The sequence below is a fragment of the Bufo bufo genome, chromosome 7, assembly GCF_905171765.1.
Source record: "Bufo bufo chromosome 7, aBufBuf1.1, whole genome shotgun sequence".
Taxonomy (NCBI): Eukaryota; Metazoa; Chordata; class Amphibia; order Anura; family Bufonidae; genus Bufo; species Bufo bufo.
The window spans coordinates 205,323,070-205,351,015 of record NC_053395.1 but is presented as its reverse complement, the minus strand read 5'-3'; the positions used below and the strand labels follow the sequence as shown (position 1 = coordinate 205,351,015).

At 40.6% G+C, this 27,946-nt stretch overlaps 1 protein-coding gene across 10 annotated transcripts in view; it reads right to left on the bottom strand.

Annotated features, from left to right (window-relative positions):
- NEB (nebulin) overlaps window positions 1-27,946 on the bottom strand; it is a 169,316-nt gene that overhangs the window by 124,414 nt on the left and 16,956 nt on the right. For all 10 annotated transcript variants that reach the window (XM_040441352.1, XM_040441354.1, XM_040441357.1 and 7 more), the window contains exons 5-31: window positions 27,393-27,509; window positions 26,997-27,104; window positions 24,078-24,182; window positions 23,879-23,983; window positions 23,656-23,760; window positions 22,675-22,779; window positions 20,192-20,296; window positions 19,992-20,099; window positions 19,575-19,691; window positions 18,720-18,821; window positions 17,435-17,542; window positions 17,245-17,349; window positions 15,323-15,421; window positions 11,622-11,726; window positions 11,404-11,511; window positions 10,571-10,684; window positions 9,260-9,457; window positions 9,051-9,158; window positions 7,010-7,108; window positions 6,806-6,913; window positions 6,603-6,710; window positions 5,667-5,978; window positions 5,376-5,579; window positions 5,109-5,213; window positions 2,498-2,605; window positions 680-991; window positions 387-593 (exon numbers count right to left, since the gene is read on the bottom strand). In XM_040441352.1, coding sequence (XP_040297286.1) covers window positions 387-593; window positions 680-991; window positions 2,498-2,605; window positions 5,109-5,213; window positions 5,376-5,579; window positions 5,667-5,978; window positions 6,603-6,710; window positions 6,806-6,913; window positions 7,010-7,108; window positions 9,051-9,158; window positions 9,260-9,457; window positions 10,571-10,684; window positions 11,404-11,511; window positions 11,622-11,726; window positions 15,323-15,421; window positions 17,245-17,349; window positions 17,435-17,542; window positions 18,720-18,821; window positions 19,575-19,691; window positions 19,992-20,099; window positions 20,192-20,296; window positions 22,675-22,779; window positions 23,656-23,760; window positions 23,879-23,983; window positions 24,078-24,182; window positions 26,997-27,104; window positions 27,393-27,509 — 3,585 coding nt within the window. The remainder of the gene's footprint in view (window positions 1-386; window positions 594-679; window positions 992-2,497; window positions 2,606-5,108; window positions 5,214-5,375; window positions 5,580-5,666; window positions 5,979-6,602; window positions 6,711-6,805; window positions 6,914-7,009; window positions 7,109-9,050; window positions 9,159-9,259; window positions 9,458-10,570; window positions 10,685-11,403; window positions 11,512-11,621; window positions 11,727-15,322; window positions 15,422-17,244; window positions 17,350-17,434; window positions 17,543-18,719; window positions 18,822-19,574; window positions 19,692-19,991; window positions 20,100-20,191; window positions 20,297-22,674; window positions 22,780-23,655; window positions 23,761-23,878; window positions 23,984-24,077; window positions 24,183-26,996; window positions 27,105-27,392; window positions 27,510-27,946) is intronic.

Here is a 27,946-nt window from a genome sequence, read left to right as displayed (position 1 = left end):
AATCTAGACTGGATATGGATGCTTCAATTCCCTTATATACTTTGTCTATTCAAGTTCTTCTTAGAAAAGACCACTTCTCAAGAAGACTATTTTCACTGAAAACTTTAGCTGTCGGTCTCCAAGAGAGTAACTCTGGGGGGTGCAGAGGTAGCAGTCCCCCCCATGACCTGAGGGAGCACAGAGGTCTTTTTTTCTGCCCCATAAGAACTCACAATTATAAATGGCACATGGTAGGTAGGGTCTCCAATTATGGATTTTGCCAAAGATCTTCAAGATATGTCTCTGGTCAGCTGAAAGGTGCTCATTAGCTACAGGTCAAAATGAATTTTATAGTCTTAAAGTAGGAAACCATACATGTAGGTGTAATTATACGCTGGAATACTTACATCACTTCTCTGTTTAGTATTGCTCTGAGCCAGAGTAATATCCATAGAATCTGGGATACTGGTAAACTTGAGAGTGTCGGGGTGCTGTCTGTACTTCTTCTCGCTTATGGCATCTCCAGCTTTCCTTACTTTTTCTACATCTAATGAACCCAAAGGACTCCAGCCAATACCCTTAAACCAGGTGTTGTAGTCCTCTTTATAGACATTCTGGTTTGAAAACAGAGAATTGATTGGTTATTTCAATATGCAAATCCTATATAAGTCCTTGAGAACATCTTGAAGGCCATACTCACATCGCTCTGGATTTGCATCATGTTCTTTGACAACCCCACACTGATCGCATCCGGCAAAAAGGTGTAATGATGGATTGGCTGTTTATAATGGATATTGGTGGCCGCTTCCTGGGACTTCTTGGCAGCTGTGATGCTGACCATATCTAGAGGAGTATGATACTTGGTCTTGCTGGTTTCATAGTCCTTCTTGTATTCCCGGTCTGACTGCATCTTGGCCACAGCCATAAAGTGCACCAGTTTAGGATCATCCTGCAGACTTCTAAAGCCTATCTGTTGACCCTTGGCTTTTTCATAAGCTTGCTTGTACTTATACTAAAAGAAAGAATTTTCAGAGGCAATATTTAGTATCAGATAGACAACCGTAAGGATGTAGATGATGGACAAACGCCATGTTCACAATGATAAACTAGACTAATGGGCATATAATGGTATAATGCTCTTAAAGTAGCTGCCTCATCTGCCTTCTCCTTGGCCCAGCTCTTGATCATCATCAAAACTTTCCTATCTCATAAAGTGATGGTAGTAAATTACTACTAGTAATGCGACCTACTGCCACCTCCACTAATCCTGAAAATGAAGGGGCTACTGCTGATTCAGCACTGCAGCCTCTTCACAGCCTTTCCCTGGACAGGGCAACTCCAGTTCCATTGCATTAAATGGGTCCAGCTGCATCTCCTTGCACAGCCAGGTGCGTTTGTAAAGGAAAAGACAGTGAAGAAGATGCTGCAGCGCTGAATCAGTGCTTCATCCCATTTCATTTTAGAACCAGTCGGATTGCACCACCATAAAGTTATAGAATATCTGAAAGAACATCCCTTTAAAAGATTTATTTGGAAAAAAGCTATTTTCTTAGAAGTATACCCTGATCAGAAGGCGTCCATCTACTGTGATTCCTAGCAGTTAACTGTAACCCATGGGGGAACCTGCAGCAAGTGGTCAATTCTCCTGCAGCGCCACCGCAGGGGAAATAAAGCATTACACAGTGCCCACTCAAATCAATGGACTATCCACATAAAGCATGGACATCTCAGGTCCTCAAGTGCAAGATTTACTTTTTATAGTCACCTTCCTTTCCAGCTAATCAATGAGGTTTCTGAATGAGGACCTCCCTGAATGCTGAAGAATTTCTTAATAGGGTATTTCATCTCAACTACTACCCAACATTTTATTATGATTGCACTGGTAGGTTGTCTTCACACGCTGCAGATTTTGTTGCAGAATTTTCTGCGACTGAAAAAACTGTTCCATTCACCTCAATGGGACTTATAGAAATCCATGTTCTTGCTGTCCCATTTAAATGAAGGGAACTGATATAGTTTGGTAGTAAAGTCATCTTGAACTTTTATTGTCTTTGGGATTATGGGGTGACCATTCCTTATCCAAAGCAGCTGTTTCGGGAGCAAAACTTCTACCTTTTTATGATCTATACAGGTGAAACTCGAATTTTTTTTATATTGTGCAAAGTTCATTTATTTCAGTAATGCAACTTAAAAGGTGAAACTAATATATGCGATAGACTCATTACATGCAAAGCGAGATATGTCAAGCCTTTATTTGTTATAATTTGGATGATTATGGCTTACAGCTTATGAAACCCCAAAGTCACAATCTCAGGTTCCCTTTGCTCAGGGGGTATGGGTTAATTAGCTGACTAGAGTGTGACACTTTGAGCCTAGAATATTGAACCTTTTCCCAAAATTCTAATTTTAATTAGCATTACTGAAATAAATGGACTTTTGCACGATATTCTAATTTTTCGAGTTTCACTTGTATAGTCATTATAGAGTCATTATAGACAAAATCGTCTTTAATACTTACATCACTAGCAATATTTCTACAAGCCTTTGCAGCGACAATAGGAATCGAGTCCCCCAAAACATGGTGTCCTTTAGCGATTGTCCTCTGCCAGTCTTGTTTGTAGAAGCTCTGAAAAGTGAAATATCAATTAAATCATATTATTGAATACTTGCAATAAAGATGTCGGATGGCTTATTACACTGCAGTTGTCACTTCCAATCACCATAGACTTAGGGCTCAGGCACAAGACTGTATTATGGCTCCAATAGCTATAACTGAGCTTCTATAGGTGAGAGTGAGGCACCTCCTGTACCTCCTGCAGCCTCTGATGTCATTTGGAGGTATCATTTTTTTCTGTTAAATTTCATATGAATTCCACAGAAAAGTAAATCCCGGCATGATCTATCAGATGTATGTAAAGAAAGATAGGATATTTTTTTCCGTATCTCACCATGGAAGACCTATAAATGATGATTTATGTTCTTGTCATTCAGATATCTACCGTATCTTAGCTATGCTGAGAATTTGCTTTTCAAGATAACAAATTGTTCTGTGTAGCAGAATATGTTGTCACTAGAGATGAGCAAATCTATTCGCATATTCAGAGATTCGTTCCAAATCTCCGATTTTTTTAGGCACTGAATCGAACCCCTAATCTTTTCAGGTTCAATTCGGATGAATTTTGTAAAACGGCGCCCAGCGCATAAGCAATCGATTGTGTTCTGTCCCCACCAGGCAGGAGGTAATTGTAGTTCGTTGTGGCCAAGTAATAAACCGAAGTTTGCAGCCGGCAACAATAAAAGTATATACAGTTACACCTGACGCTGTATCAGACTGAGGGGGCGGGCGAGCGAAAATGAAAAAATTCGGGAAAAATGAATGAAACGAGATAGGAGCTTTTCATTAAAATTTCCAGGGCAATTGGAGCAACTTTGGTTCAGAGCGAATAGATTCGCACCTGAACCAAACTTTTTGAGAAATTCAGCGAATATGAAACAAACCGAATCTTGGAAGATTTGCTCATCTCTAGTTGTCCCTGTGTAAGCAAACGTGTAAAACTCCTGAGCTGAATTCAAATATTCTTGCTTATTGGACAGTCATATAAAAAGGCATTTTGCTTGTAAGGCTACTTTCACACTAGCGTTAATATTTTCCTGTATTGAGATCCGTCATAGGGTCTTAATACCGGAAAAAAAACGCTTCCGTTTTGTCCCCATTCATTGTCAATGGGGACAAAACGTAACTGAACAGAACGGAATGTTCCAAAATGCATTCCGTTCCATTCTCGTACCGGAGAGCAAACTGGGATGGGATGCGGAGCAAGACGGATCCGGCGTGACCCACAATGCAAGTCAATGGGGAGGGATACGTTTTCTCTGACACAATCTGACACAATAGAAAACTGATCCATCCCCCATTGACTTTCAATGGAGTTCATGACGGATCTGTCTTGGGTATGTTAAAGATAATACAACCGGATCCGTTCATAACGGATGCAGACGGTTGTATTATCAGTAACGGAAGCGTTTTTGCTGAACTATGCCGGATCCAGCAAAAATGCTGGTGTGAAAGCCCAAAATCAGGTGCTGCTAACACAAAATCATAAGGGTGTGTTCACACTGAGCTTTTGTGTGCTCAAAATAAAATAAAACTTCAGGATTCCTCATGTTTTTTTGGATGCAGTTCTTACTGTAATGCATTTTTTTATGTGTTTTTTTTATCTTGCTCATTTCCATGGCAAGTTTGGATGTGGATTTGATACAGAATATACTTTTCATATATTTCTTTTTTCAATTAATTTTTTTAAAAAGCAAGCAGGAAAAAACATATTTAAAAATGAATGGTGACGGTTTTCCCACTTGGGCTTGTTCACACGAACATATGTGTTCCGTTTCCATATTGTGGACTTCATATGCGGATCTGCAATACACGGACACCGTTCCTTGTGAATTCCGCATCGCGGATGCGGACCCATTCGCTTCAATCGGTCCGCAAGTCCAGAGATGCGGAACGGAAGCACGGAACGGAACGCTACGGAAGCACTACGGAGTGCTTCCATGGGGTTCCATTCCGTACTTTCATTCCGCAAAAAGATAGAACTTGCTTCTTTTTGCGGAACTGAAGGATGCGGACCCATTCAAGTTGAATGGGTCTGGATCCGTCCCGGAGCCTGCACGAACGTTCTCCGTGCATTGGGGACCGCAATGCACGGAGCGGAACACATACGTTCGTGTGAACAAGCCCTAATGGAGATTATTTCCAAGCTGTGCAGAATCTGCACCAAAGTCCACGATGACTCTGTGTGAACATTGACAAGTGGTGATAATGGTGCAGCAGTTACACTTGGGTGGATATACCATTTGTACAGGCTGTGCAGCTTCATGGGCCCAGTATGGGGCACACTGCCACCTTAAGAGCAGATATTTACTATCTATTGGATTAGAAGTGCTGGATTATCAGGCTTTCTGAATTGCTTGGTTCCATATTACAGAAATGTCACTGTAATAAAGGAATACACCGTAACTTCAAAATGTATTTCTCTGTCTGTGTCAACAACCAATGAACCTGCCATGCTGCCATGTTGTAGGTTACGTGGTAACGTGCATTATCTTAACGTAACACAAGGACTTACATCACTCATATTAGTTGCATTGTACTTCGCCTGGATGAAGTTGGGGGCATCAGGAGGTAAATGATATGTGTGCAAAGTCTTCTCTCCTGAAGATCTGTATAGTTTCTGTAAAAAAAAAACATCAAGAAGAAAAGCTTATACCTGCGGACTTGCTATGACTCCTATAAAATATGTTTTAAAATGTGCGAAAAACACAAAATGATGACATGCCACAAAGAATCATGTTAAAAAAAGCAATGTCCAGTAAAGTTGCACCAAGTTACTCACATCACTGAGCTGGAGGGCATTGATCTTAGACTGGACCATGACTGGTGAGTCAGTGACACTAGTAAATTTGATTGTATCTGGGTGTTGTCTATATTTCTTCTCATTTAGGGCATCTCCAGCCTTTTTGGCCTTCTCAACATCAAGAGATCCTAGGGGTATCCATCCTGTGCCTTTCAACCAACCAAGATCTGACTTGTAGAGGTTCTGCAGAAAAAAAGAATAAAGTGAATAAAGCTTAGACATAGAGTAAACCCACTACATTGACCTGCTTAAAGTCTCCAAGAAACTCACATCACTTTGTATCTCCATCATCTTTTTGGATAATTCAACACTCATTGCATCTGGGAGGTAGGTGTAGTGATGGATTGGCTGCTTATAATGGATACCGCTGGCAATTTCTTGCGCCTTCTTCGCAGCCACCACATTGACCATATCTAGTGGAGTATTATACTTGGTCTTTGTGTTCTCATAGTCTTTTTTATATTCTCGTTCGGACTGCATCTTAGCAACGTGCATGTAGAGTACAAGTTTGGGATCATCTTGAAGGCTTCGGAAACCAACAAGCTTGCCTTTCTGGTCCTCATAAGATTTCTTATATTGTACCTGTAACCATAGTTAAACATTAAGACATTAATGATTTTTAGGTTTTGAAATTTTTGAATCAACCATTAACCTGATGATATTTATCACAATGTTTTATTAAATTTAGCATACATATATAATCCCAAAAATATAATCTATCCAATGGTCTTCTTCAACGCTGAACTTTAGGTTGATCCACCACTGAATTATTTATGATGGGAGTTGAAGAGGTTCTCTGCTATGCACAATACCTACTTGTTAGAAGGGACCCTTGGAAGGGCCCCTTGATAATAAGTTAATCACATAGTGTTCTTCTGTTAGAAGCTCCAGCAACCAACCGTAATCTGTGAGAAAACCTGGCAATAAGTGTTCAATTTCCCTACAGTGCCACCACAGGGGAGGGGACATTACATGATACATTAATCTCTAAGGATAATAACTAAGAATTTCCTAAGAGGGCTTATTCAAATGGAGTTTCTAAATTAGACAATCTCTTTAGGTATACTGATGGCCTATTCTTAGGATAAATCATTTCAATATGACGTCCAAATTAATGTCCAACATTTTAAACAGCCTTGAAACAGGGCTAAGGATATATAACACAAACCAGAGACACCCATAAAATTAAACATAAAGACCGCTTACATCACTGGCTGCCTTCCTTGCAGCTTTAGCAGCCTTAATTGGGATGGCATCAATTCTCAGGTCATATCCTTTAGAATTTAATTCTTCTAATTCTTGTTTGTAGCAATTCTGAAAGGAATTTAAAAAAAAAAATTATTGGAAAACTGAAGGTCCAATATACTAGGCTTCTTAGGTATTGGTAGGCATAGAACTGAGATTCTTACATCACTGAGATTATATGCATTCACTCTGGCTTGTATAAATTGTGGCATATCAGCAGGTAAGGAGTACTTGTTGTGAATAGTCTTCTCACCTTCTGCCTTATAAAGAATCTACAAAGGGAGAAAAAGAATTCTGTCATTTAGAGAAATGTCCTAGAATGTTTAATCTAGAATCCTCATTGAATACAATAATGAGGAGATACTCACATCACTCCTCTGTTTCTGATTGATTTTCGCTTGAACTAGGACAGGGTCATCTTCTATAGAAGTGAATTTAATAGTATCTGGGTGCTGGCGATATTTTCTCTGGGAAAATAAATCCTAATATTAGTGGTCCAGATCATGATATTGGTTATATGTGATACTACAGTATTTAAGTATGAAACTCAATCTTTGATGGTTTCCAACAAAATAGACTAAGGTAAACCTGGTGGTGATATTTAACTCCCAATGACTATTTAAGAGGTGATGAATGGATAACACTATATTTTACCACAAAAACTGTCCTTGACCAATTTACCAATCTCCTCTCTCTATGCACATTACAACCTTTTTTGTTTAATCTGCTGGTTGAAGCACCCCAACAAAGATCATCTTCCATCACTGCTTCTGGATTCATGTGTGAGATCTATCTGGTCTGTTCTCCTCATGAGTAGAGTCTCCTTTCCCTGTCTTTTTCATTGGTCAAGTCTCCTTGCTCTGTTCTTTTCATGGGTGGGGCCTCCTAGCCCTGTTCTTTTCATAGGTGGAGCCTCCTTGCCCTGTTCTCTTCATGAGTGGGGCATCCTTGCCCTGTTCTCTTCATGGATGGGACATCCTTGCCCTGTTCTCTTTATGGGTGGAGCCTCCTTGCCCTGTTCTCTTTATGGATGGAGCCTCACTGTCCTGTTCTCTTCATGGGTGGAGTCTAACTATCCTGTTCTCTTCATGGGTGGAGTCTAACAGTCCTATTTTATTAAAAGCTGAAACCACCCTGCCACGTTCTCTGGAGCCTCCTTGTTCTGTTGACTTCATGGGTAAGGGCTCCCTACGCTGTTCACTCCTGAATCCTTGTCCTTGTGAATTATGGTCTGTCCATACATCAGTTCTGTTAGGCTATAGTCTATGGTCATGTAGGCAACTGATGGGGTTTTCTGACAGTTCAACATTGATCATCAATATCTGGCACCCAAAAAATCTGCTGTTTGAAGAGGCATAACACTATATTTTACCACAAAAACTGTCCTTGACCAATTTACCAATCTCCTCTCTCTATGCACATTACAACCTTTTTTGTTTAATCTGCTGGTTGAAGCACCCCAACAAAAGATAATCTTCCATCACTGCTTTCGGTTTCATGAGTTAGACCTATCTGGTCTGTTCGCCTCATGAGTACAGTCTCCGTTCCCTGTCTTTTTCATTGGTCAAGTCTCCTTGCTCTGTTCTCTTCATGGGTGGGGCCTCCTTCCCCTGTTCTCTTCATGGGTTGGGACTCCTTGACCTGTTCTCTTCATGGGCGGGGCCTTCTTGCCCTGTTCTCTTCATGGGTGGAGCCTCCTTGCCCTGTTCTCTTCATGAGTGGGGCCTCCTTGCCCTGTTCTCTTCATAGGTGGGGCATCCTTGCCCTGTTCTCCTTATGGGTGGAGCCTCCTTGCCCTATTCTCTTTATGGATGGAGCCTCACTGTCCTGTTCTCTTCATGGGTGGAGTCTAACAGTCCTATTTTATTAACAGCTGAAACCTCCCTGTCACGTTCTCTGGAGCCTGCTTGTTCTGTTCACTTCATGGGTGAAGACTCCCTGCGCTGTTCACTCCCGAATCCTTGTCCTTATGTGAAATATGGTCTGCCCACACATCAGTTCTGTTAGCAGGCTAGAGTCTGTGGCCATGTAGGCAAGTGATGGGGTTTTCTGACAGTTCAACATTGATCATCAATATCTGGCACCCGAAAAATCAGCTGTTTGAAGAGGCAGCGGGGCTTTGGTGAAAACTGCGACCTCTTCAAACAGCTAAGGACATCCCAAAGACCTATCCTCGAAAACCGCTTTAATTATTAAAGAATATAGTAGGATAAAGACTGGTATAATGTAGAATTTTTTGTTCCATTGAACATGAATAGATTTTGAAGGACCAACATGAGAGATATTACACTAGCTGCACTGATAAAAGTGTATGACTCCCATGACTGATTTGAACCTGCAGATATATGACTATATCTTCATAGGGCTTTTTCTAAAAATTACCCCATCACTGCATTAAAACATGATTACCTCATCAAGTATCTGTGAAGCCTTCTTGGCATTTTCAACATCCAGGGATCCATAAGGTATCCATCCACATCCTTTTACCCAGCTGTTATAATCTGCTTTGTAATCCGTCTAAAAGATAAAGAAATTAAATGATGTGATTCCATAAAAATTTTCATAAGAGAACTTCCAAAAAGAAGTAAAATAGCAATGGGTGGATTACGGTGACTTACATCACTCTGCAGAGTGTAGGCTTTCTTCGCTGCAGATAGGCTGATACTATCAGGAGGATAGAGATAAGAATGGACTAGATGCTTATAGTCAATATTGCTGGCAATAGACTGAGCTTTCTTTGCCAACTGGATTGGGATCATATCCAGACGTGCAGAGTATTTGGTCTTTGTTTTTTCATAGTGCTTTTTGTATTCAATCTAGAATGAACAAAGAGGAGAAATCAATCAGTGATATACCAGGTTAAATCTAAAGGGATCATCGTATAATAAAATATCTGTATTTTTCATTGGGTTATCGTATAAACTCGAACTATATGTGGGACTTTACACCATGGGAGCAGCCCATGCAAGGCTGCCTCCATGTTTCACCATCCTCATGGATAGTCTGTGCTTTGGGGCTCTTTCTAGACAATAAAGGAAGAAGTTACCACAATGTCATGCCAAACTTTGTGCCAACAGAGTATTGAGTGGTTTAGAAAGGGCTGGGCTCTCCTTCTGGGAGATGGTTGAGGTTGACCAGCACAAGAAAATGACCCCATAGATATTTGCCTTGGAGCCCCTTCTGATGTCTACGTGTGTAGCTACCACTATGTCATGTCATCATTTTGTACAGATGTCTGGCGTGGACTGACCATAGACAATACAGGGTAATTTCGCAGTGGGACGGTGCCCAGGGAGCTACCCAGGTTCTCCTGATGCTCTCAGCATTAATGAATGATAGCCATAGGATGGTGACACTGTTGAATATTGTGGCAGGAGCGGTAGTATTTTGTGCTCCACTATGGTAATTGGTTCTGCTGGAGCAGTATTTTGTGCTGCACTATGATATTTGGTTCTGCCAGGGTGGTATTTTATGCTGCACTATGATATTTGGTTCTGCCAGGGTGGTATTTTGTGCTGCACTATGATATTTGGTTCTGCCAGGGTGGTATTTTGTGCTGCACTATGATATTTGGTTCTGCCAGGGTGGTATTTTGTGCTGCACTATGATGTTTGGTTCTGCCAGGGTGGTATTTTGTGCTGCACTATGATATTTGGTTCTGCCAGGGTGGTATTTTGTGCTGCACTATGATATTACTTCTGTTGTCCCTGCCTGCTAGTGTTTGCCTGGTCTACTTCTGTTGTCCTGTCTTCCGTCAATTTAGAACCTCCTACAACATGGGGCCACTTTTAGATGTTTTTCCAGGGCCACTTTAAGTTTCCAGTGGGACAGAAGATCCAGTCACAACCAGGCTCTGCAGCCTGATGAAGGGCGCAATGTCCTCTCTGCCAGGTAACAACACGCTGTATCATTGATAGCAATGGACTTACATCACTTTGGTTATGAGCCACTTTCGCAGAGTGTAACATCTTGGGGTCATCGTGGATACTAAGAGCTCCGATCATCTTCCCTCTGGTGAACTCATAATCTTTCTTATATTGCACCTGCAAATAAGGGAGACGCATCACAAAAGGAATATAAATACCAGCAAATGATGAAAACTTGTACAAAATAAAAATAGCAATGAAGCATCACAAAAGTACAAAAATAAAATTAATGAGCAATTTCAAGGGGAATTTTTTTTTACTGCCTTGTATATAGACCAACACTGAAGTACAGTAACATAAAGGAATACATCTACCTCTCTGACCAAAATGACTTTATATATGGACATACATGTTCCTGATCTCTTTGCACAATATTTCATTTGTCAGAGCAGCATTACATGCTGCGGTGCTGTTGTTCCTGCTTAGGACAGTCATTTCTCTAAGCCTAGATGCACCAAATCGCTCAAACATTTTAATGCAAATTATGCCAAAATCTAGGTGCACTAAATGTAGGCCGATGTGTCTTCTTCTGCCTACTGTACAGAAGTAGAAATATCCATATGAAAGGATTAGGGCACAGTGGAAGCCAGCGACCAAAATGTCTTTCTTCAGGCACAGTCAGGCAAATCCCAAAAATTCTAAGTGACCCTTTTTATTTTAATGTTTTTTTTTTTTGTATTTTGGTATTTGTAAAGCAAGAATAGCATTGTAGACTGCGCTTTTCTTAGCCAATGAAAGAATGAACCTTAATTAATAATAGTCTGCGGAAATAGTCAAGGACTGTCTCGTAATACATCTGTTCATAAATCCCAAAGAAACCTTCTCATGTTACTTACATCGCTGGCTTTTTTAGAATTGGCTTTCGCGGCCACCAGTGGAATAGCATCAATTTTAATTTCAAATTTCTTTGCCTTGGACTTATCCCAGTCATATTTATACCATTTCTGCAAGGACAAAATGAAAAATAATGGAACATACATCGGGAACATTGGTGTCTATAGTGTATCCATTTACTAAACTACATTCCATCAATAAGTCGGAGGAATTCACTTACATCACTGAGGTTATACGCATTCAATCTAGACTGGAGGATGAAAGGAGAATCTGAGGGAATAGAACACTTGAATTTTTCCTGTTCGTGTTTGGCTTTATAATTGAGCTGAAATAAATGAAGAGAAAAATATTATAACATCAAGACACTAGTGTGGCCAAATCCGCCATTCTATATTAGACACTGGCTGCCATTCTACATTACACGCTGGCTGCCATTCTATATTACACGCTGGCTGCTATTCTATATTAGACACTGGCTGCGATTCTATATTACACGCTGGCTGCCATTCTATATTACACGCTGGCTGCCATTCTATATTAGACACTGGCTGCCATTCTATATTATACACTGGCTGCCATTCTATATTAGACACTGGCTGCCATTCTATATTAGACACTGGCTGCCATTCTATATTACACGCTGGCTGCCATTCTATATTAGACGCTGGCTGCCATTCTATATTACACACTGGCTGCCATTCTATATTAGACACTGGCTGCCATTCTATATTACACACTGGCTGCCATTCTATATTACACACTGGCTGCCATTCTATATTACACGCTGGCTGCTATTCTATATTAGACACTGGCTGCCATTCTATATTACACACTGGCTGCCATTCTATATTACACGCTGGCTGCCATTCTATATTACACGCTGGCTGCCATTCTATATAAGACACTGGCTGCCATTCTATATAAGACACTGGCTGCCATTCTATATAAGACACTGGCTGCCATTCTATATAAGACACTGGCTGCCATTCTATATTACACACTGACTGCCATTCTATATTACACACTGGCTGCCATTCTATATTACACGCTGGCTGCCATTCTATATTACACGCTGGCTGCCATTCTATATTAGACACTGGCTGTCATTCTATATTACACGCTGGCTGCCATTCTATATTACACGCTGGCTGCCATTCTATATTACACGCTGGCTGCCATTCTATATTACACGCTGGCTGCCATTCTATATTACACGCTGGCTGCCATTCTATATTACACGCTGGCTGCCATTCTATATAAGACACTGGCTGCCATTCTATATTACACGCTGGCTGCTATTCTATATTACACACTGGCTGCCATTCTATATTACACACTGGCTGCCATTCTATATTAGACACTGGCTGCCATTCTATATTACACACTGGCTGCTATTCTATATTACACACTGGCTGCCATTCTATATTACACGCTGGCTGCCATTCTATATAAGACACTGGCTGCCATTCTATATAAGACACTGGCTGCCATTCTATATTACACGCTGGCTGCCATTCTATATTACACGCTGGCTGCCATTCTATATAAGAAACTGGCTGCCATTCTATATAAGACACTGGCTGCCATTCTATATTACACACTGGCTGCCATTCTATATTACACGCTGGCTGCCATTCTATATTAGACACTGGCTGCCATTCTATATTACACGCTGGCTGCTATTCTATATTACACGCTGGCTGCTATTCTATATTACACGCTGGCTGCCTTTCTATATTACACGCTGGCTGCCATTCTATATAAGACACTGGCTGCCATTCTATATTACACGCTGGCTGCCATTCTATATAAGACACTGGCTGCCATTCTATATTACACGCTGGCTGCCATTCTATATTACACGCTGGCTGCCATTCTATATAAGACACTGGCTGCCATTCTATATTACACGCTGGCTGCCATTCTATATTACACACTGTCTGTCATTCTATATTAGACACTGTCTGTCATTCTATATTACACACTGTCTGTCATTCTATATTAGACACTGGCTGTCATTCTATATTAGACACTGGCTGTCATTCTATATTACACGCTGGCTGCCATTCTATATTACACGCTGGCTGCCATTCTATATTACACGCTGGCTGCCATTCTATGTTACACGCTGGCTGCCATTCTATATTACACGCTGGCTGCCATTCTATATTAGACACTGGCTGTCATTCTATATTACACGCTGGCTGCCATTCTATATAAGACACTGGCTGTCATTCTATATAAGACACTGGCTGTCATTCCATATTACACACTGGCTGCCATTCTATATTACACGCTGGCTGCCTTTCTATATTACACGCTGGCTGCCATTCTATATAAGACACTGGCTGTCATTCTATATTACACGCTGGCTGCCATTCTATATAAGACACTGGCTGCCATTCTATATAAGACACTGGCTGCCATTCTATATTACACGCTGGCTGCCATTCTATATTACACGCTGGCTGGCATTCTATATTACACGCTGGCTGCCATTCTATATTACACGCTGGCTGCCATTCTATATTACACGCTGGCTGCCATTCTATATTACACGCTGGCTGCCATTCTATGTTACACGCTGGCTGCCATTCTATGTTACACGCTGGCTGCCATTCTATATTACACGCTGGCTGCCATTCTATATAAGACACTGGCTGTCATTCTATATAAGACACTGGCTGTCATTCTATATAAGACACTGGCTGCCATTCTATATTACACGCTGGCTGTCATTCCATATTACACACTGGCTGCCATTCTATATTACACGCTGGCTGCCATTCTATATTACACGCTGGCTGCCATTCTATATAAGACACTGGCTGTCATTCTATATTACACGCTGGCTGCCATTCTATATAAGACACTGGCTGTCATTCTATATTACACACTGGCTGCCATTCTATATAAGACACTGGCTGCCATTCTATATTACACGCTGGCTGCCATTCTATATTACACGCTGGCTGCCATTCTATATTACACGCTGGCTGCCATTCTATATTACACGCTGGCTGCCATTCTATATTACACGCTGGCTGCCATTCTATATTACACGCTGGCTGCCATTCTATATTACACACTGTCTGTCATTCTATATTAGACACTGTCTGTCATTCTATATTACACACTGTCTGTCATTCTATATTAGACACTGGCTGTCATTCTATATTAGACACTGGCTGTCATTCTATATTACACGCTGGCTGCCATTCTATTTTACACGCTGGCTGCCATTCTATATAAGACACTGTCTGTCATTCTATATTACACGCTGGCTGCCATTCTATATTAGACACTGGCTGTCATTCTATATTACACGCTGGCTGCCATTCTATATTACACGCTGGCTGCTATTCTATATTACACACTGGCTGCCATTCTATATTAGACACTGGCTGCCATTCTATATTACAAGCTGGCTGCCATTCTATATTACACGCTGGCTGCCATTCTATATTACACGCTGGCTGCCATTCTATATTATACGCTGGCTGCCATTCTATATTACACACTGGCTGCCATTCTATAATAGACACTGGCTGCCATTCTATATTACACGCTGGCTGCCATTGTATATTACACGCTGGCTGCCATTCTATATTACACGCTGGCTGCCATTCTATATTACACGCTGGCTGCCATTCTATATTAGACACTGGCTGCCATTCTATATTACACGCTGGCTGCCATTCTATATTACACGCTGGCTGCCATTCTATATTAGACACTGGCTGCCATTCTATATTACACGCTGGCTGCCATTCTATATTACACGCTGGCTGCCATTCTATATTACACGCTGGCTGTCATTCTATATAAGCACTCGCTGCTATTCTGTATGCATGTGTTTTGGCTCTTGTGTTTATTTGTTACATCCACCATTACATACATAATGTAATATTCAATACTTACATCGCTGAGCTGCTTGGAGTTCGCCTCGGCTTGGACCTGTACTGGGGAATCAGTCACTTGAGTGAATTTTAACTTATCGGGGTGTTTCTTGTAGACATACTGAAAAAAAAAATCAAACATTTATCTGGATTAGAGTGAAAAAGAGTTATAGCCAAAGAGTCCCTATAGGTTGCATTATACAACTCAATTCAAATGTATACACTTTTGTTATGTTGTTATTAATTGCCGATTAATTCTTCGAAGAGTGGACTGCCATTGAAAAGCGTAAAAACTAATGTACATGAATGAGCTACTATAGACCAAGAACCCTGATACTCCCACATGGTCAAAAATCTTATTTTTTTCATTTTTCACCCACTAATTTGTTCATATTCCGAGAAAATTGCCAGGCTGATATTTATCTATGGCTTCAAAGATTAAAGAGGTTGTATGAGATTAACAAAACAGCACCTCCCTTGACCACAGGCTGTGTCTGGTATTCCGCAGTGCTTTTACAGACATTATAATCACTTGCTGTTCCCAGTGGAGCTCACGATCTAAGGCCCCTATCAGTATGTCTTTTGAAGTGTGGGAGTAAATCAGAGAACCCGAAGGGAAATCCACACAAACACAGGGAGAACATACAAACTCCATGCAGATGTTGTCCTTGGTCGGATTTGAATCCAGGTCCCCAGTACAGTGCTAATAATTGAGACACCACACTTCTTAATAATATGAGATCGGCGGTGGTCCAACTCTTGGCTCTGCTACTACGACTAAAAGTCCGAAGCTGTGTCTGGCAAACAATGGAGGGGCCTAGCGCTTGCTGGATGGTTGTGTACAATGGGTGAGGTTTGGCGACTCTGTGTTCAACATGAACATCGTCATATGGCACCAACTTCCAATAAACGCAAAAGAAGTTGAAGGTTCTTCATTGGTCAACTTGTAGCAGAAAGCGCTGTATCCACAGTACTCTTCCTTTCCATCTTCAACCAAAGACGTAACTTAACGCTCCTGAGTCCAGTGCTAAAGGTACCTTTACACGAGGAAATGATAGGTACGATTGAGCGAAGGCTTGTTTCTTGGTGTAGTGAACGTTTCAACAATGACCCTTTAGACACACAGATTATCGTTCACAAAATCGTAATATCGATCGCATAATCTATCGTTTCTAAGGCTGACTGTCGCGTTGAATGGTGTTGTGGACATATTAATCGTCTGTAATCGTGCGTGCAGGGAACGGTTCCTGTTTACACGTATGAAATCGTTAACGTCCAAAGAGGATTTTTGTGCCCTCACAAACCAACGAGAAATCTACCGATTGTCGGTTGTCACTCTGTCGTTCATTGCTTTTGCACTGCTCGATAATCATGCAGTTTCGCATGATTTAACGATAATTTACACGTGTAAAGGTGTAAAGCTCCCCAACTATCATGCATCCTTTAGCCCCCTTTTACACAAACAATACAGATTGGCTCAGGATGCGTTCAGTGAAACGCGCACCATTTTGCAAGCAAGTTCAGCCACTTTTGTCTACATTTGGGCTCAGCGTGAAAAAAATAAAAAATGAAGGTTTACGAACAACATCTCCTAGCACCCATCAGTGAAAAACGCATTGCATCCGGACTTCATCCAGGTTACATCTGGATGCAATACGTTTTTCACTGAAGCCACATTCACTTCTATGGGGCTAGGGCTGCGTGAAAAAACGCAGAATATAGAACATGCTGCGGTTCTCACGCAACGTAGAACTGATGCGTGAAAAAAAAACGCTTATGTACACAGACGCATTGAAATGAATTGGCCAGGATTCAGTGTAGGTGTGATGCATGAAGTGAACGCATAGCGGAATGAAGAGCGTGCGTCAAAATCGTCCGTGTGAAAGGAGCCTTATAGTACTGGTCCCCTCCTATAGACCCCTTTGAGCCCTAGGGCTGACTTACATCTTTACACTGATCTAACTTCTTGGAGGCTTCGTATTCGGCGGTAAGAGTCTGGGGGAAGTAACAATTGGCCTTCTCGTCTTCATAGTCGGCTTTGTAATTTTTCTGGTATAAAAAGAAAACGGTGAAAATGTTTTAGGGCACAAGTCTTCCCGTGGGGAATTTAACGCTAAGTGCTATGTACACTTACTTCACTTATTAAGTTGGAGACTTTGGCGCAATGAAGCATGTACGGATTCTCGTAACTGCCGATGTAATGTCCCTGCACGTTCTTATGATAGTGATCCTTATAATTAATCTGAAAAACAGAACAAAGGAGATAAATACTGATGCATCACTGAAAGAGAATAATCTATGTGTCACAAAAATAAAAAAAATTCGGCCAGTTTATACCAGATAGCAGCACATATCTGTTTTTTCTTAACTGTTTTTATTTTCTGATTTCAGTTTTTTTTATTCTATTTCTGAACATGATTATGGGGGTGGCCATCTTGACTAAATGCTCTTAACAGCATTTAGAAAGCATTGAGAAAATTGCTTTATGGCATCTCCATGGGCCATAGACACAATGGTCAGGAGAGGACCTCGGTGACTTCCATGGGAGAGTCTTCTAGGCACGCTCTGTGACCTGTGCAGAGGTCATTGTACAAGGGAAGAATAGGTAAGCTCTGACATTCACCTATTGTGAATGGTGGATCCTGTCTTTATCTAAACACAGAGGTGATATCTGTCGATTTAATCCTGTCTGTAATGATAAGCAGATAACTGCAGTAAAGTGATCTGTACAGACCAAGAAATGGCGCCTATTATTAGTGGCCAGTGCAAAAACTGCAGGGTTTTAAAAGTTTTGTTTAAAGATAGTGACATCACCAAAAATTATTTAAAAATGTGTTTAACAAAAACACGACCTAAGCAATAGGTCATTTTTCGGATGATACATTTCCTTTATGGATTGCTATTTTTTGCCAACAATATGCAAACTTTATGAATGATCTTGTTCTTCCCCACACACTTTGCATCGGGCAGTATTTTCAATTAACATTAATCGACCTGTTATATTGGTAATTGGCGCTTGCTATGGACAAGAATCTGTGGATTTGGACTCTGATGTAGAACTATCTGCCCAGTCATGGAGCTGCACAGGAAACGATAGGGTAATGCTTGGCACATAACTGCTGGTGATATAAATGATATTGGCCCCTTATAACTAATCATTGTCAACATTACTACCCAGAATGGCCTCCTTTTGGGGCGTGCCCTGCTCAGTGCTGTCCATACAGTTTATAAATACCGTACAGTGCCTGACCACCACCACCATATAGTGCCCCAATAACACTGCCAAAGGTTTGCATGAGGAACACTGCAGCAATATCTCATGCACTGAACTGACTGTAGGACTGGGAAGTGCATCCAGCGGCATCTCCTATAGGTGTGACATGTCAGATCATACACAATGAGCCCTGCTTAGTACTCACATCAGAGTAGTTCTTTAGGACATTATCAAGCTTAAACTTGGGGGTGTCGCAGTAGTTAATACTAGTTCCTTTGGCTTTTTCATATGATTCCTTATATAATATCTGAAAGAAACAAAAATAATATGTAGATAGATAGATAGATAGATAGATAATAGATAGCTGATAGATAGATAGATAGATAGATAGATAGATAGATAGATAGATAGTTATAGATTAGATAGATAGATAGTTATAGATTAGATAGATAGATATATAGATAGATATAGATAAGAAAGAAAGGTAGATACACAAACAATTAGGTAGATATAATTTCTGAAAGAAACAAAAATATGTATTTAGATGCCGATAGTCACAGATAGATATAGATAGATAGATATATAGATAATAAATTAGATAGATAGAAAGGTAGGTAGATAGAAAGGTAGGTAGACAGATAGACAGGTAGATAGATAGATAGATAGATAGATAGATAGATAGATAGAAGATAGATAGATAGATAGATAGATAGATAGATAGATAGATAGATAGATAGATAGATAGATAGATAGATAGACCATTAGGTAGATATAATTTCTGAAACAAACAAAAATATGTATTTAGATGCCGACAGACACAGATAGACATCGGTAGATAGATATAGATAGATATAGGTAGATAGATATAGATATAGATAGATACAGTAGATAGATATAGATAGATATAGATAGATATAGATAATAGATAGATAGATAGATATAGATAGATATAGATAGATATAGATAGATAGATAGATAGATAGATAGATAGATAGATAGATAGATAGATAATAGATAGATAGATAGATAGATAGATAGATAGATAGATAGATAGCCGTACATCGCTCAGGGCATTTCCAGCTTTTCTGAGTTGCCGCAGTAATGGGTTCTCTGTGGCGGGAAGAGTGTGGTAGCCTGTGGGTCCCTTGGCCCTCTCATAATCTGCTTTGTACTTCACCTATAAAAACAACGAGGATAATAAATGCTTCTTCTCATAAAAACGTGTTTCTGGTACAACAGCATACTGCAGTTTATATTTGGAGTGACCCTCCAGTGCCGTGAGATCTCTAAACTTCTTCACACTTAAACTATAGAACTTCTTTCCAGATTTAAGGAAATCCCACCATGTATCAGTACATGGACCACTGTATCAGTTCCAACCAGATGTGTGCTCCATATGTGTAATTTTGTGTTTGGTGAATAGGCTCCATTGACTATTCATGTCATATGTTGTTTGAGCTTTCCTCCGCCCTCTTACCGTGCTAGCATTGATGCCGGCTTTCCTCTTCGTCTGATACTCCGGAGTTTCTGTCTGAATGAAGTTGATTTGGTCTTTAGTGTTCTCAAAGTCTTGTTGATATTTTCTCTGTCAGTAGAAAAAAAAAATAAAGAAGTTTATAAGGGTTCACTTACTTTTAATCTTGTTACAGTATGTGTGTTATCATAAAATCTACTCACATCACTCAGATTGTCGGCATTCATTCTTGCAACTGCACTTTCATAGCAAGGAGTCTGACTCGATTTGCCTTTAACGTTCTTCTTGTAATCCTCGTGGTATTTTATCTGTGTCCGGTAAGAAGCAATAGTATGTCAGAAAGTGGAGAAGTTCAGAAAAAAACACTAAAAACTAGGTGAAAAGGAAGAGTAAACAATAAAAGGTATTCCAGTCATGTCCAGAAATGGAAAGGAATATCGTAAAGATTGATCGGGGCTGTATTATGCAGGTTCTGCACTGACGAAACAACAGGACCACTTTCAGGTCATTTGGATTTTATTTCTAATCATAAAATCCATCATGGAGGCCATTATGAAAGCTGAACACTTAGGCTGGGTTCACACTTGAGCGTTTTACAGCGCGTTCAAACGCGCTGTAAAACGCTCAACACATGAAAACCAATGCTTCCCTATGGCCCTGGTTCTCACTTGAGCGTTTTACAGCGCGTTTGAACGCGCTGAAAAACGCCCTACGCTCAAACAAGTTCTTGAGCTTCTTTGGGGCGTTTTGACGCGCGTTTGTAGCCATAGGACACTGCAGTCAATCACACAAACGCGCGTCAAACGCGCGTTTACTATTGCAAAAAACGTGCATAAAAACGCGCGACAAAAACGCGCGTTAAACGCGCATATCAAATACGCTCAGGTCTGAACCCAGCCTAAGGGTGGAGTCACAATTCAACAAGCTTTTGGCCACCACAATGGGAATTTCTAGCACCAAAGTGGTTCCAGCACTTCAGTTAGTATTAAAACCCACTAAATTTGGATCAACGTTGAGGATCCTGTGAGAGGAACCTTCAATAACCTACAGTTTTCTCAACTAAATAACTAAGATACGAAGCCAAGGAATCCATAGTGTAAAAGTCACTCCACAAACCAGGTGCCATGTTGAACATGGAGGATAGGCCATAAATATCAACTGACCAAGGGGTTTCCCCACTAACAACACTTACTCTTGATCCACAGGATGGGAGATAAATGTCTGATCATTGGGGGTCCAACTGCTGGCAGAGATCACAAAAATGGAGGCCCCAATGTATCTTGTGAGAATGGAGTGGTGGTGCACACGTGTGAAGACTTCTCCATTCACTTATATGGGACAGGCAGAGATAGAATCGAGTGCTGTACCCGAAAGCCCCATAGAAGTGAAGGAATCTGTGGTCACAAGTGCTCACCACCACTCCTTTCTTATAGGGGACTCTGGGACCTCTGTTTTGGGGATCACTTTTGGTCCCAGCAGTTGGACCCCAAGCGATCATATTCTTATTGCCTATCCTGTGGATAGGCATTGCTAATGGGAAAACACTTTTTAAGTTACCTTCAGCTGTATGGTGCTGTTACAGAGATCCCCTGCTGTCCTCTACTGGGCCACAGCTGAAGCCTGAGTGGCCTGAGCCACGTCAGAGTCAGTACAGTAAATCTACTCAAACACATACCTGCCAACTCTCCAGGAGATCAAGAAAAAGGGGAGACCTCCCGGAAGACCTTGCAAATCTTTCGCACAGCTCATGGAGGGCGGTTTATTCCCAGAAAACAGCTCTCCATGAGCACTGTATGACTGTATGTGATGTCAAGCTGTAGCCTCGGGGCCCATACATGACATGAGGGGTGCACCAAGCCTGAACAAGGTAAAAGTAGGGAACATGTATAAACACTATTTGGTGGCTAAGGTGTTCCTTTAAAGCCTCATGCACACGATAGTATCTGTTTTGTGGTCCACAAATCGTTGATCCGCAAAATATCGTTGATGCAGTCCCTGTTGCATGCGCATTTTTTGCAGACCCTTTGACTTGTATGGGTCCTTGTTTTACAGACAAGCATAGGACATGTTCTATCACCTTACAGAATTGATATACGGATATGGAAAGCACACGGATCATTATAAAAACAAATGGGTCTGCAAATAAAATGCGGACAGCACATGGACTGCATCTGTATTTTGTGGATCTGTGATTTGCGGACCACAAAACGGATACAGTCATGTGCATGGGGCCTAAATATTTCAGCTTTACTTGTAGATCCTTCCAGTGGATCTGTCAACTGAATATGCTATCCTGTCCTTAAGTCCGCTGTATTCTTGGTGGTAGCACTATTTTAGTGCAGTTTTCGCTAATAGGAGTACAAAGTTTACAATATGCTGCCTTTACATGGGGCAGAACATTCTGTTCGCAGATTCACTGAAAGGGGTTGTGCCACATGAAGGGTCCCTATGGTCAGGCCTCAATGATCAGATATTTATCCCCTACGCTGTGGATAGGGGACAAGTTTCTAACTTGGCACAACCCCTTTAAGCATGATGATTAAGAGCAATTGTGCCTAAAAAAATTACATCCTTTCACACTCATGAGTTCTAGATGTTCTACCAATAATTCCAAATGATAGCCTACAGGGGATTGACAATCATGACCAGGGTACCCCGTGGAATACAATGAATTAGAATATCTTACATCACTCAGTTGCTGGGTTACTTTCTTGGCCATCTCAATATCGGGTCGATCAGCCAGGGAGGTGAACTGAAGCTTTTGTTCATTTTGTCCCTTCTTATAATTGATCTGTAAGAGATGGAAATTCTTTACGTAAGTTTTAAAGATGGGATGTACGTTTCCATACAGCATATATTCCCATACTCTACAAATTTCTAGCAGCCAAGTTCCAAGGTAATAAAACACCATGTGAAAAAATAAAAACTCAGATTTTTGGCCAGTTCCAACATGCTCTACATCTTCATAAAGTTTTACTACCTTGAAACTGACCCTTCCAGAGACCCTCTACTGTCCCCTACTAGACGGCAGTTGAAGTCCATCCTGGACCACCGAGCAATAGCATGAGCAATTTGATGGGCAGTATAGAGAATACTATGCCAATTGTATTGGTTGGCTGATGTAGCATTTCCAATGCTGCCTGCCAGGTAACTTATGCCAGTGTGGCTTAGTCGCCATGTTGTATGGTCAACATAGGCTTCAGCGCCATTCTAGTGATGGTCAGTGTGGGATCTCAGGAAAGATTGCGCTCAGATGAGTTAGGCTACATGCACACAATCGTATGTATTTTGCGTTCTGCAAAATACGGATACAGGCTCTAAGCATACTGCATTTTTCAATGGCCCAATAGTAAAAATGCCTATACTTGTCCGCAAAAAACAAACATGAATAGGACATGTTCTATCATTTGTGGAACGGCCACATGGATACAGACAGCACACAGAATTTTTGTGGCCCAATAGAAATGAATGGGTCTGCGTGCAATCCACAAAAATCCTAGGCCGAAATCTATTTGGGGAATGTTGAGATGCCTGGATGTGGCTGGATTTTACGCTTTTGCCAGCGTTACCCTACTGTATATTTAGAATATGTTAATATTAATTTAATGAATAACTATGTGGATAAATTTCCCTCATTATTATACTATAGACTCCTTGATATACATACATCACTCAAAGCTTTCTGAGCTGCAGCAACTCTCCTTAGTTCTGGACTGTCTGAGTAAGGGAAAAAGGTTGCCTTGTCCTCTTCCCAGTCGGCTGTGTACAGTTTCTAGAGAAGAGATAGAGAAAAAAATAAATACTACACCAAAGTTTAGAGGTCGAATGGGTTGCAAACACAACTGGACTTTCATGCAAAACTCTACACTAAGATATATTGTAACACTTGCCTTGCTGAATAATGAAGTATTTTTCACTGCCTGAACAAGTTCTGGAGCGTCAGGGGGCAAAAGGTACTTTTCCTTAGTATCTTCCCAGTTTTGCTTGTACAGAACCTGAAATTACAAAACAATAGGTAAGTTCCATCATGTGACAACCACTGAGATACTAGAGAGGAAGCACATGCCTTTTGAGATAGAGCTCACTTACCTTGCTCACTTGTTGAGAGACCTTTTTAGCATGCTCTATATCTCTGGCCTTTTCATCAACGTGGCAGTTGGTTCTGGCAACATTACCATCCATACGATACTTCACCTATGACAGGATGGAAAGGCAGTTAACAGACGATTATCCCTCATTTTACATGCAGTCTGTTGCTTATCCAAAATCTGGAAACTCTTATTGACGGACAGATTATTGTTAACGAGCGTTCGTGGGAATGTTTGTTAACGATGATCTGGCAGTCTAATACGTTCATCAGGCAATCGGAATCTTTCAGTATGCTTAACAATTATCGTTTGCCAGCGGCAGATCGTGCTGTGTAATCACAATCTGCTCCCGGGAAACAACTAGACAGCATGGGGATGAGAGATGGCATAACGATCACTCCTCCCCATGCTGTGGAGGAGATCGCTGCATGTAATAGCAATGGTCTTCTCCACTAGCGAGCAGGCAATTGCTGGGAAGGAACGCTTACTTTCCAATAATTGTCTGCATCATCGGCTGGTCTAATACAACCTTTAATATGTTTCTGGTCTCTTGATAGGTAATTATCTCTACTTTAGTGTCATGGACCAAATGGATACTATGATAATTGTGTGTCTCGGAGGTGGTGGTGGGGTGTTAGGATAAAGGTCCAATATATTATCTCTTGGACATACAGCATACAATTACTCTTAAATTTGACAACTTTGATCCTCATAAGTATAAAAAAAAGGTATAAAAAAGTAATCTCTGACACTTGATGCCCCCAAATAAATAAACTCATATGCTTGTAGACCCCAAAGCACTCTACTCCAATACTTATAGACCCTGGATAAGACTACTTTGATACTTGTAGACCCTGGATAAGACCACTCTGATACTTGTAGACCCAGAAAAAGATCACAATGATACTTGTAGACCTTGGATAAGACCATTCTGATACTTGTAAACCTGGGAAAATACTACTTTTATACGTGCAGACCCTGGATAAGACAACTTTGATACTTGCAGAGCCTGGATAAGACAACTCTGATACCTGTAGACCCAGGAAAAGACCACAGTGATACTTGCAGACCTCAGATAAGACCATTATGATAATTGCAAATCCAAAATAAAACCATTGTGATACTTGTAGCCTCTGGATAAGACCACTCTAATATGTGTAGATCCATAGATAAGACCATTCTAATACTGGTAAACCCTGGATAAAACTAATCTGATATATGTTGACCTGGGAATAGACTACTCTGAGACGTCTAGTCCATGAATGAGACCATTCTAATATTTGCAAGCCCTGGATAAGACCACTGTACTAATAATTGTACACTCTAGATAAGACTACTTTGACACTTGTAGACTCTAGATAAGACTACTCTGATACTTGCAAATTCTATATAAGAGCAATCTGGTATTTGTAGACTCTACTTAAGAGCACTTTTATACTTGTAGATAAGAGGACTCTGATGTGTGTAGACTCTAGAAACTTGTGAACCATGGATAATATAATTCCAATATTTGTAAAGGCGGCCATACACATTAGTCTAAAGTTTATCAAAACAGACAATATCAACCAAACCAAATGTTTGTTGGGTGAAATTTAACAATCGTTTTAGCCAATTGATCATAGACAGTGTTGTGTTTGATATTTTCGCCTAATATTTGGACAAAACATATTTAATTCAAAGAAAGATCATTTGTGGACGAAAGATATTTCTTTGAAAGAATGTTCCAGAAAGATTTTTAACATCGTCTGATTTCATTGAACATGTACAGTATGACCAGTTTGAACAACTGTAAAGGCGAATATGGACAAAAATATGTATGGTCTTGACTTGTCTGAGAAAAGATCGGTCACCAAATGCTTGTTTACTCAACTGATTTTTAGCTATTAACCCACTTCTATCTAATGTGTACAGCCACCTTAAGCCCCGGATAAGACTACTCTAAGACCTTCGATAAGACCACACTGACACCTGTGGACTCTAGATAAGACCACTCTGACACCTGTGGACTCTCGGTATGACCAGTCTGACACCTGTGGACTCACGGTAAGACTACTCTTTTACTTGTAGACTCTAGATAAGACCACCCTGATACTTGTAAATAATAGATAAAACCACTCTGATAATTGCACACCATGGATAATACCATTCTAGTATATGAAAACCTTGCATAGGACTACTCTAACACTTTTAGACACTCTCATACTTGTAGAACTGGGAAAGGACCACTTTGACGCATGAGGACTCTAGGTAAAACTACTTTGACATTTGTGGACTCTACGTAAGGACATTCTGATACTTGTAGACTCTAGATAAGACTAATCTGATACTTGTAGACTCTAGACAAGACCACTCTGATCCTTGTAAACTGTAAATAAAACCACTCTGGTACTTACACACCATGTATAATACCATTCTAACCCTGCATAATACTACTCTAATACTTTTACACTCTGGATAAGACCTTTCTCATACTTGTAGAAACTGGAAAATACCACTGTGATACTTGTAGATCCAGATTAAGACCACTGTAATACTTGTAGAACCAGGTTAAGACCACTTTTATACTTGTAGATCCAGGTTAAGACCCCTGTGATCCAGGTTAAGACCACTGTAATACTTGTAGACCCAGGTTAAGACCACTGGGATTCTTGTAGAACCAGGTTAAGACCACTTTTAAACTTGTAGATCCAGGTTAAGACCACTTCGATATTTATAGACCTTGGTCAGTAATACCCTAATATTTTTAAACCCCAAATCTTGCCAACCAATAAAGAAAGACATAAAATTTTAGGCGCAAATGGATGCTACTCAGATAGTTGCAGGGCAATCCCAATTTAATTCCAATACTTGGATTTGCCACTAACGAAAGATGGGTGCAGCACATTGCTAAAATAACTTTTATGCGAAAAAAACTACTTACCTCACTTAACTGGTCTTGGACTTTCTTGATCCTTCTGAGTTCGGGAGTATCAGTAGTACTGACGGTCGGCTCTCCCTTTTGCTTTTGAAATTTCTCTTTATATTTGTTCTAAGACATAAGATATTTAGAATTGCACAACTTAGTTTCTACCACTTCTTACCGATATGCTCCAATATTTGTATTACAATATCTAATCATGTCAAAAGCTATTTAAACCACTTTAATAATATGACCCAGTATTGTGTAATATGTTCTAATATATTATACTATTATTATTATTATTATAATACTTGACAACACTTTCACGTTCCGGTTCGTTAGTTCTGAGAACCGTTCCCCCACGTACATAATTTTAGCCTTACTATGACTACAATGAGGTATAATGCATATACACACCTGACTGAACATGTCTTGCATTTTCTTGCTGTGTGCTATATAAGGCGTCATAAACTTCGTCGTATCCACCTTTTTCCGAATTCTCTTCTTCCTCTCGGCAGGAGGAGCAGCATCAGGCTGAGGTTCAAAAAATAACAAATTAGTCAGATATTTTTCTGTGTTACTCCATGCCTCAGGATATCTTGTAGAGCTAGCTCAGCTGAAGGTAATGATACATTTCACATAGTGAGCTATTGCTTCATTCTGGAGAAAAAAAGTACTTTTATTCCATATGCAAATGAGTAGTTAAATGCACCAAGGGTGGGTCCAAGCCATTCTGTGCACCCTTACTTCACCTGCTTCCCGTGCCAGCCCCTCCCTCTCCTTAACTGACAGGGCCAGACTCATGAATAGTCTTCTTGCCTGGCCCTTTTAATCAAGCAGTGGAGGGAGGGCTGGCGGAGGAGGCAGGAGGAGCAAAGGTGCACAGCAAGGGCCTAGCTATAGGGGGTGCAGAGGTAGTAGTCGCTACTGGACCCAGGAGCCTGAGGGGGCCCAAAGACCCTTGCACCATA